At 43.3% G+C, this 10,066-nt stretch overlaps 1 protein-coding gene across 1 annotated transcript; it reads right to left on the bottom strand.

Annotated features, from left to right (window-relative positions):
* Positions 1-959: 959 nt before the first annotated feature.
* Positions 960-3,610, bottom strand: LOC786417 (transcription factor Sp2-like). The gene is given in 2 exon segments (XM_059889487.1): positions 960-2,170; positions 2,172-3,610. Coding segments are annotated over 2 exon segments (1,839 nt in total). The 5' UTR covers positions 3,560-3,610; the 3' UTR covers positions 960-1,719.
* Positions 3,611-10,066: the final 6,456 nt, after the last annotated feature.

Below are 10,066 nucleotides of genomic sequence, written 5' to 3'. Positions count from 1 at the left end.
ATATTGCAGGTTCAGTTACAGACCACAGCAATGAAACAAATATCACAATAAAGTAAATTACACTGTTTTGGTTGCTCGGTACATAAATTGTGTCTGCACTATGTTATAGGCTCTTAAATGTGCAATGGCATTATATTTAAACAAATAATGTACATACCTTAATTTTTAAAATTACTGTATTGCTAAAAAATATGCTAATCATCATTTGAGCCTTCAGCAAGTTGTAGTAGTGACATCGAAGATCACTGGTCACAGAGCGCCATAACAAACATAAGAATAAGAATAAGAATAATGAGAGACACAAAGTAATCAAATACTGTTGGGAAAATGGCATCAATAGACTTGCTTGACTCATGGTTGCCACAAACCTTCAATTTTCAAAAAATACAATGTGTGAGAAGCACAATGTAGCAAAGCACAATAAAATGAGGTATCCCAATATTCAACATGGCCCTGACATTCTAGCCAGGGCAATTATACATGAAAATGAAACAAAAAAGCATTCAAATTGGAAAGGAAGAAAGAACATTTTCTCTGTCCACAGACAACATGACCCTATATGTAGAGAGCCTTAAACATTATGCACACACACTCACACACTTTTAGAATTAATAAACACACTCAGCAAGTTTGCAGAATTAAAAACAAATTACCATGTAAAATCAGTTGCATTCCTGTACATTGACAATGAACAGTCCAAAAAGGAGATTAAGAAAACAATTTCATTTACTATAGCATTAAAGAGAATTAAATACTTAAAAATCAATTTTGCAAAGGAAACATAAGTCCTGTACCATAAAAAAATATAAAATATTGCTGAAAGAAATTAAGAAGACACCGATAAGTGAAAAGATACTCCACATTCATGGACTGGAACACTTAATATTGTTTAGATGTTAATACTACTATGCAAAGCAAATGTACAGATTCAAGGTTATCCCTATAAAAATTTTGTCATTTAGAAAAGAGAATTGCTAAAGTGAGAAAAAAAATTCATATGCTCATCATTGCCCCCCAAAAACCCTAAACTAAAAGCAGGCATGGGGGAGGTAAGTAGCAAGGACAGGAAGAAGGGAGCAATTAAATAAACGTCTTTAAAGCACACACACTACACAGTGTTCATCATCGGAAGTAGAGTATAAGGCAACGTTCTCCATAGAAAAAGGGGGATCAGGGAGTGGGTGGGTAGCTTTACTTTTAAATAGAAAGTTGGAATGTGCTGGAGGAGAGTCAGGGTGGGGTGGGGCGTGTGGAGTGGAGGCGGACTGGCTGCCAGTGGAGCCCTGGGTGCAGGGCCCCGGACGTCCAGGCGCCCGCAGTGGCCGAGGGGGCCAGGGAGGTACAGGAGAGGGAGGGGGCATGGCACAATGCGACTCCGGCAGTGTTGGGGGGAGGGGGCTCACTTTGCTCCTCAACGGAGTGAAATTCATGTTTTTCCTTTGGAAATAAGGGTTCCCACTCGTCCTGATTTAGAACGTCTCATTGGGCATGGCCAGTGTCCATGGTTTGGGCAGGCCAGGAGCTTGTGGTGAGAGGGGAGGGCCAGGGCGGAGCCAAGGGGCTTCAGAAGGAGGTGCATATGGGGCAGCAGAGCCCCTTCCTGTGGGGACAGTCGCACAATAGGAACGGGGGTTGAGGCGGGCCCATGACAGCGTGGGCCTCCTTTCTGCCAGAGGCCCAGGCAGGTCTGCATCTGTGGGGCCTCTGCCTCAGTTGGCCTTACAAGTTCTTCGTGACCAGGTGGGTCTTGTAATGCTTGGTGAGGTGGTCACTCCTCATGAAGCGCTTCTGACACTGGGCACACTCGAAGCGTTTGTCCCCTGTGTGGGTGCGGGCATGCCGCTGGAGCTTGTCGCTCCGTGTGAACCTCTTGCCACAGAAGAACCAGTTGCAGACAAAGGGCCGCTCGCCGGTGTGCAGGCGCACGTGAGCCCGCAGCAGGGATGTCTTACGGAAGGTCTTGCCGCAGTCGGGGATGTGGCACACGTGCTTCTTCTTGCCCTGCTCTCCAGACCTCTTGTCCCCGTCCTTGCAGTTGGGACACGTGCAGGCCATGCGGCGCCGCTTTTCCCCAGGCTGGGTCTCTCCAGCCAGGGCCTGTTCCATCTGCAGCTGGATCTGGGTGGGGCTCAGCCCACTGATGGTCAGGTTGTTTCCAGATACATTCTGCAGTCAGCTGCTGCTGTCCGCCAGTGTTGGTGATGGTGACGGGCACGCCCTGGACCTGGACACCGTTGATGTTGATGGTCTGCATGGCCTGGGCCGCCGCTGCCAGCTGTGCTGCGTTCAGGCTGATGATGCTCCCAGCAGGAGCGATCTTTGGCAGGGGTCGTTCTTTTCGGAGAATTGCAGCCGAGTGCTTTTTGCTGGTCCCACTCAGATGGGCAGCACGGGACGCGGGGCTGCTACAAGTGGTGGTGGAGGCAGTCGCAGCTGTTGCTGGGGGGCTGTCCTGGACAAGGACCGTCTGTACCTCACCAGAAGGCGTACGGATGTAGACCTGAGTAGGTGACGGCTCAGCAGCCTGGATCTGGAAGTTCTGGGAGGGCTTCTGGGGGACGGTGGGGAGTGTGGCGGACGCTGCCTGTACCACCCGCAGGGCCTGCTGTGGAATCTGCACCACCTGCTGCTGCTCGGCCTTGGGGGGCACCACCTGGACCTGCTGGACCACGGCTGGCTGGCCCCCGCCGGGGCTCTGAACAATGAGCAGGTTGTTTCCTGCTTGGATAATGTTGTCTGCAGTGGTCTCGATCAGCACCGTCTCCACCTGCTCGGCCACAGCCACAGGGGGCTGGGCAGCAGGAAGACTCTTCTTCCTGGCTTTCTTGTTAGTCTTAGACAGTGGGGCAGGGGGGCTCTCCGTGAGGAGCTGAGTGGCGGCCCCGGGGTCGCTGGTGTTCACGAGGTTGTTGACAGGCAGAGTAAGGGTCACATTGCCACCGCCACCTGTCAGCTTCACCACATTGGCCCCGCTCTGTGCCGGAGTGGTGGTCGTACTTGACTTCTGGACAGGGGCTGGCTTGATGGGGACGGGCTTGTGACTGGACGGGGACGGGGTGATGATGGCTTGGTTGGTGCCAGGGATGATCTGGATCTGGTTGGTCAGACTGGGCTGCACCTGGATGGTCTGAGGACTGCTGGCCTGGATCTGAGGGACCGCCTGGTACTGGATACTGGTGTTCGATCGGGTCCCTTTGTTGACCACGGTGGGATTCTGGATGGCAAACACCAGCTGCCCCCCAGGGTAGGACGTGCTCAGCTGTGACCCCTGAATCTGAAGTATGTTTCCCTTGGAGGACAAGATTCCAAAACTATTCTTGCTGGGGCTGAGAGGGAGAGGGGCGGGTTTGATAGGGACGAGTTTCCGTGGAGTGGGCTGGGGGGGAGCAGGAGGCGTCACCGCAGCTTCAACAGCTGGAGGGCCGATTTTGCTACATGTCGCGGCAAGCAGCGCTAAGGGAGATGGCTGGGAGTCCTGGGTGGTAGAGGCGGCAGGCTGCAGGTAGTCACTGGGACTGACAGCGGCAGTGGCAGCCATGCTGGTCTGTGGATCGCTCATTATGACATCTTCCTCCCTGGCCTCCGCCGCCTCCGCCGCCACCGAGAGCCTTTAGCAATTCTCTTTTCTAAATGACACAGCATTTCAACTCAAATCTGGATTCATATGAAACACCTTCCCATCCTGAACCTCCTCCCTCTCCTCATCATCTCCCCCACCCTGACCAGCCCGAGCCCTACTTGTGTACAGTGTATATTGTATAATAGACAATTGTGTCTACTACATGTTTAAAAACATATTGCTTGTTATTTTTGAGGCTTTTAAATTAAAACAAAAATCCAACTTTATTTTTAGTTGTAACTGCTTGAGGTATGTTTTATGAATTAAGTGACAGATTTGTTATCCTTTATTAACGATGTACTTTGTTGGTCAGCGCTGGGCTGACAAAAATTTTTTCTTGCTAATAAATTTAGTTGCCTGAGGCAAAATCTGCAAAAAAAAAAAATTAAAAAAATAAAAATAAAAAAATAAAAATTTTGATGACGTTTTTGTAGCAGAAATAGAAAAATTCATGCTAAATTCATATAGACTTTCATAGGACCATAAACAGAGAAAGCAATGGCACCCCACTCCAGTACCCTTGCCTGGAAAATCCCATGGAAGGAGGAGCCTGGTAGGCTGCAGTCCATGGGGTCGTTAAGAGTCGGACACAATTGAGCGACTTCACTTTCACTTTCCACTTTCCTGCATTGGAGAAGGAAATGGCAACCCACTCCAGTGTTCTTGCCTGGAGAATCCCAGGGATGGGGGAGCCTGGTGGGCTGCCGTCTTTGCGGTCCCACAGAGTCGGATACGACTGAAGCGACTTAGCAGCAGCAGTAGGACCATAAACTGTCAAAATAATCTTGGAAGGAAGCAAACTTAAAGCTCTCATATTTCTGTATTTTAAAACTTGCTGTAAAGCTACCATAGTCACAACATTGTGGTGCAGACATAAAGATGGATATACAGAGCAATGGGACAGAATTGAAAGCCCAGAATTAAACCTCTCACGTATTTGGTCAAATGACATTCAACAGGGCTGCCAAGACCATTCAATGGGAAAAGACTGCCTTTTCAATAAATGATGCTGGAAAAACTGGATATCTACCCGCAAAATAATGAAGTTAAGTCCTTACTTCATACCATACACAAAAATTAACTCAAAATGGATCAAAGATTAAAAGGTAAAACTTTGAAACACTTAGAAACGATATAGAGAAAGCTTTATGACATTGGATCTGGCAAAAATTTTTTGTATATAACACCAAAAGCACAAGCAACAAATGAAAAAAAAAGGAGTTAGAATACTTCACAATTGAAGTGAAAGTGAAAAAAGTGAAAGTGAAAAAAACTAGTAAAAAAAATACAAATATCGTACAATTCCACTTATAGGAAGAATCTAGGGTAATCAAATTCACAGAGACAGAAGATAAAATAATGAACACCAGGGGCTGGAGAGAGGGGCTGGAGAGTTATTGTTTAGTGGGTTCAGAGTCACAGTTTTGCAAGATGAAAAAGGATGATGGTGATGGCTGTGCAACAGTGTCAATGTCCTTATTACCACTGAACTGTATGCTTAAAAACAACCAGGACAGTAAATTGTGTGTGCTCAGTCACTCAGTCGTGTCTGACTCTTTGCAGCCTCATGGATTGTAACCCACCAGGCTCCTCTGCCCAAGGAATTTTCCAGGCAAGAATATTGGACTGGGGTGCCATTTCCTATTCCAGGGGATCTTCCCTACCTGGGATCAAACCCAAGTCTCCTGCATCTCCTGCAATGGCAGACAGATTCTTTACCACTAGCGCCACCTGAGAACCCCAAGACAGTAAATTTTCTGTTGTATGTATTTCACCACAATTTTTTAAAAATCTATCAATTAACAGAAACTAGAGCAATTTAAATACCTTACACTATGAGAAGTTAGAGAATTGAGGCATATTTGTGGGGTGACTTCCCTTGTGGCTCAGCTGGTAAAGAATCTGCCTGCAATGCAGGAGCCCAGGTTCGATTCCTGCATTGGGAAGATCCCCTGGAGAAGGGAACAGCTACCCACTCCAGTATTCTGGCCTGGAGAATTCCATGGACTGTATAGGGGTCACAAAGAGTTGGACACGACTGAGCCACTTTCACTTGTGGGATGAAGCAGTCATAAAACACTTCATGGAGGATTTGTGAATGGTTTGGGTAAGAGGATAAAGGAGTGAGGGGACATTGCAGACAGAGAAGAGTATGAGCAAGAGAATATAAGAGAATGAACGTGGTGCTTGGGAGATGAACTAAAGGGGCCAGCCCCGGTGCATGAACCAGAGGTGTAACGTTGGGAAGTAATGAGGTAATAACCCTAGGATAGGGTTTTAGAATCTGAATGTAGATGGCCTTGAATAACACCTGATGGCAGAGTTGTGGCATGTGGGTCTCTGGCCTGGCCTGGCCTCTCTCTGAGTAGTGAAGGAGGCAAGGAAAGGTGAGATCACATGTTTGCAGGGTATCTCATGATGTTACGAAGAGAAAAGAAGAAAGAGAGACAAATCTAGCATATTGGACACGTGAAACAGATTGTGTTTTAACATCCTTCTCTGTAAAACAAAGTTATTTTCGGTGATGATAATGCAATAAAATAAATATATGTCATGAATAAATTAAAATTTGGACTTACCAAATAAATACTATTGAATGTCTCAATTGTCATTCTGTTTTTACTCTTTGTTTTTTAGATTAATTTTTATTGGAGTACAGTTACTTTATATTGTTGTGTTAGTTTCTACTGTTTTGCAAAATTAATCAGTCAAACCTATTCATATAACCCCTACTTTTTTGAACCTTCTTCCCATTCAGGTCACCGCAGTGCATTGAGTAGAGTTCCCAGTGCTACAGTATGTTTTCTTGTGGTTGTTGTTCTTCAGTTGCTAAGTTGTGTCTGACTCTTTACAGTCCCTCAGACTGTCACAAACCAGGCCCCTCTGTCCTCCACTATTTCCCTGAGTTTGCTCAAATTCATGTCCATTGAGCTGGCGATGCTATCTAACCATCTCATCCTCTGCTGCCCCTTTCTCCTGTGGCCTTCAATCTTTCCCAGCATAAGGGTCTTTTCCAATGATGCTCTTCACATCAGTTGGCCAAGGTATTATTCTCATTAGTTATTGTTATTATATAACTATCATTATATTATTATTGTTATTGTTGTTCAGTTGCTAAGTCTTCTCCGACTCTTTTGCAACCCCCATGGACTGTACCCTTCCAGGCTTCTCTGTCCATGAAATTCTCTAGAATTCTCAAGAATACTGGAGTGGATAGCCATGCCCTTCTCCAGGGGATCCCCAGGGATCGAACCTGGATCTTCTGCATTGCTAGCAGATTCTTTACCATCTGAGCCAATTCTTTAGAGTAATGTTTAATTAGGATTTTCTCCTGTTTTTTTAAATTTTTTTTAATATTGATATGCAGAAGATGCTTGTTATATTTTGGAGATTAATTCTTTCTCAGTTGCTTTATTTGCAAATATTTTTTCACCATTCTGAGGGTTTTAAATCGTAACCACAAAAATTCTGAGAGGGTCACGTGGAATGACAGAATTGAAGTGGCTCACACATTATGTTTCCTCAGCTTTAAAATTATGGTACTATCATTTTTTTTTATTTATCATTTAAAGATAAAACTATATAGTGGGAACAAGTTTGGATGATTCATAGCTTGTGTATTCACTCTGGAAATAAACAGGTATATTTAGGTCACATGTATCTGGAGTTTGTACAACTAGAAGTTGTACAAATTAACTTCCATATGAAATGCAATGTTTGTTAAAAGTAGTAAAAATGTAACAATTTGAAGCTTGCATGTATATTATTAAAACTCAATAGTAACTATAGCAATTATTTCAAATATAGAATTATTGGAAGGAAGATTATTTTGTCATTGATTGAGTAGAATGGGCTTCCCAGGTGTTACTAATTGTAAAGAATCTGCCTGCCAATGAAGGAGACAGGAGACACAGTTTCGATCCCTGGGTCAGGAAGATCCCGTGAAGGAGGGCATGGCAACACATTCAAGTTTTCTTGCCTGGAGAATCCCAACGGCAGAGGAGCTTGGCAAGCTACAGTCCATATGGGAGCAAAGAGTCGGACACTTAGCACACATGCATTAATTAGAATTGTCAATGAATTGTGATTACAAAATGGTGAACAACTTTTAGTCAGTATTGTTATAGTGTTGTTATATTTTTAATTCTGTACAGACAAAATATATCATTATCACCTATACCCAAGGCAGGCAATGGCCACTGAACTCCTAAGCCTTTGGCCTAACACTCAAGGGAAAATCAATTAGATGATGCAGAAGAGGAGTGAGTGAGTAGCCATAGCCATTTCTGCCATACAAAGCCCTTCAGTTATGCCTTGTACCCTTTCAACAACAGAGCACTCCACTGGCCTCAGGAGTTCCTTCCACTTGAAATTCTGTCAACTCATTCAGCAGAGTGCATCATTTCCTGGCTAATTCCTGGGCTAAGAGCCACAGCAGGAAAGCACACAGAGCAAGTTCATCGGTATGCTTTGATTTCCAAAGCTAATGGTTTATTTAACTAGCAGGTTATTTCTTAATTACAAGCCCCTAATTGGCTGAAATTGTGTTTGGATTTTATAAACTAATTTCACGAAGCTTGTATTTCAAAACAATATGTCAAGTTGAGCGCATTCTTACGCAAACCTTTCTAATAAAGGCAAAGGGAATAAGCTTTTATTTATAAATAAGGCTGTAAACAATCAGCTTTTAGATGAGAAGAATAACTTGACACATATTTATTCTACAGATGTTTATTAAGGGCACAATGTACTGAGGGCTTGAAATTTAAACTGATTAAAATAAACTCCCTTGTTCCACAGGGTTCAGAGTCTAGAAGAGGAAGCTGGTATGTAAAAATACATCAACTACACCACCACCACTTCAACAAAACCATAATGTGTCCAAGTCTGTTCAGCATCATTTGGAATCTTGTACATGCCCTGTGTTCCTGTGGCTGTCCCAGATCTCACGGGGTCACACCGGCCCAGCTGGCCAAGTTTCCAGGCCAATTCTCATGCCTCTGGTTCCCATTCCTCTGATTGCTGCCACCCTTTCAGACAGAATTGTTTTTTAATTCCAATGTGATGTCCAGCTCAGGTTTGTAGAATTTTTATTGGATTAGCCAAAATGTTCATTCTTTTTTCCCCCCATACAATGGCTCTAGTAGCGCTTAGTTGTCTTTAACTTCATTTGAAACAATTTTGTTAGATTGTATTGTGACAGCTGTCATATCAGTGTGCATTAAAAAGAAAAAATCAAAATTGGTAAATTGTTATATAGCCATTTTAATATTTGAAGAAAGACTAAAAAAGCAACATTTTTAGCATGTTATACTTTATTAATTCAAGAAAGGTAAAAACACAACTGAAATGCAAAAAAAAGAAAATTTGTGCAGTGTATGGAGAAGGTGTTGTGACTGCTTGGGTGTGTCAAAAGTGATTGGTGAAGTTTTGTGCTGGAAATTTCTTGCTGGATAATGCTCCACAGTCTGATAGACCAGTTGAAGTTGATAGCAATCAAATTGAGACATTAATTTAAAATAATCAATGCCATACCTTGTGGGATATACCCCATATACTTCAAATATCCAAATCAAGCATTGAAAATCATTTGCACAGCTTGGTACTGTTAATCGCTTTGCATTGTGTGCATTCTGGGATGTTTGCATTTCACATAAGTTAAGTGATAAAAACTTTCTTGACCACATATCCCATGCAATTCTGTACTTAAATGAAAAAAAAATCCATTTTTAAAGCAAATTGTGACAAGCAATGAAAACTGGATACTGTACAATAACGTGGAATGGAAGAGATCATGGTGCATGTGAAATGAACCACCACCAACCACACAAAGGCTGGTCTTCATTCAAAGAAGGTGATATTGTGCATGTAGTGGGATTAGAAGGGAGTCCTCTATTATGACCTCCTTGTGGAAAACCAAACAATTCCAACAAGTACTACTACCAATTAATCAACTGAAAGCAGCATTTGACAAAAACATCCAGAATTAGTCAACAGAAAACACATTATCTTCCATCAGGATAACCCAAGACTACATATTTCTTTGATGACAGGCAAAACCTGTTACAGTTTGGCTGGTAAGTCCTGCTGCATCTGCCATATTTACCAAACATTGCACCTTTGGGTTTTCAGTTATTTCAGTCTTTACAAATTTCTATTAATGGAAAAAAAAAATTTGATTCCCTGGAAAACTATAAAAGGCACCTAGAACAGTTCTTTGGGAAGATGGAATTATGAAGTTGCCTGTAAAACAGCAGAAGGTAGTGGAACAAAATGGTGAATATATTGTTCAATAAAGTTCCTGGTGAAAATGAAAACTGTGTGATTTGTTTTTACTCAAAAACCAAAGGAACTTTTTGGCCAACCCAAGTTCCATGATATGTGGCATATGAGTTTTCTTGGTCCCAACCTGAGTTCCAAGACCCCCAGTTGAATTGGGAGCTATGT

The sequence above is a fragment of the Bos taurus genome, chromosome 8, assembly GCF_002263795.3.
Source record: "Bos taurus isolate L1 Dominette 01449 registration number 42190680 breed Hereford chromosome 8, ARS-UCD2.0, whole genome shotgun sequence".
Taxonomy (NCBI): domain Eukaryota; kingdom Metazoa; phylum Chordata; class Mammalia; order Artiodactyla; family Bovidae; genus Bos; species Bos taurus.
This window is presented reverse-complemented; position numbering and strand designations above follow the sequence as displayed.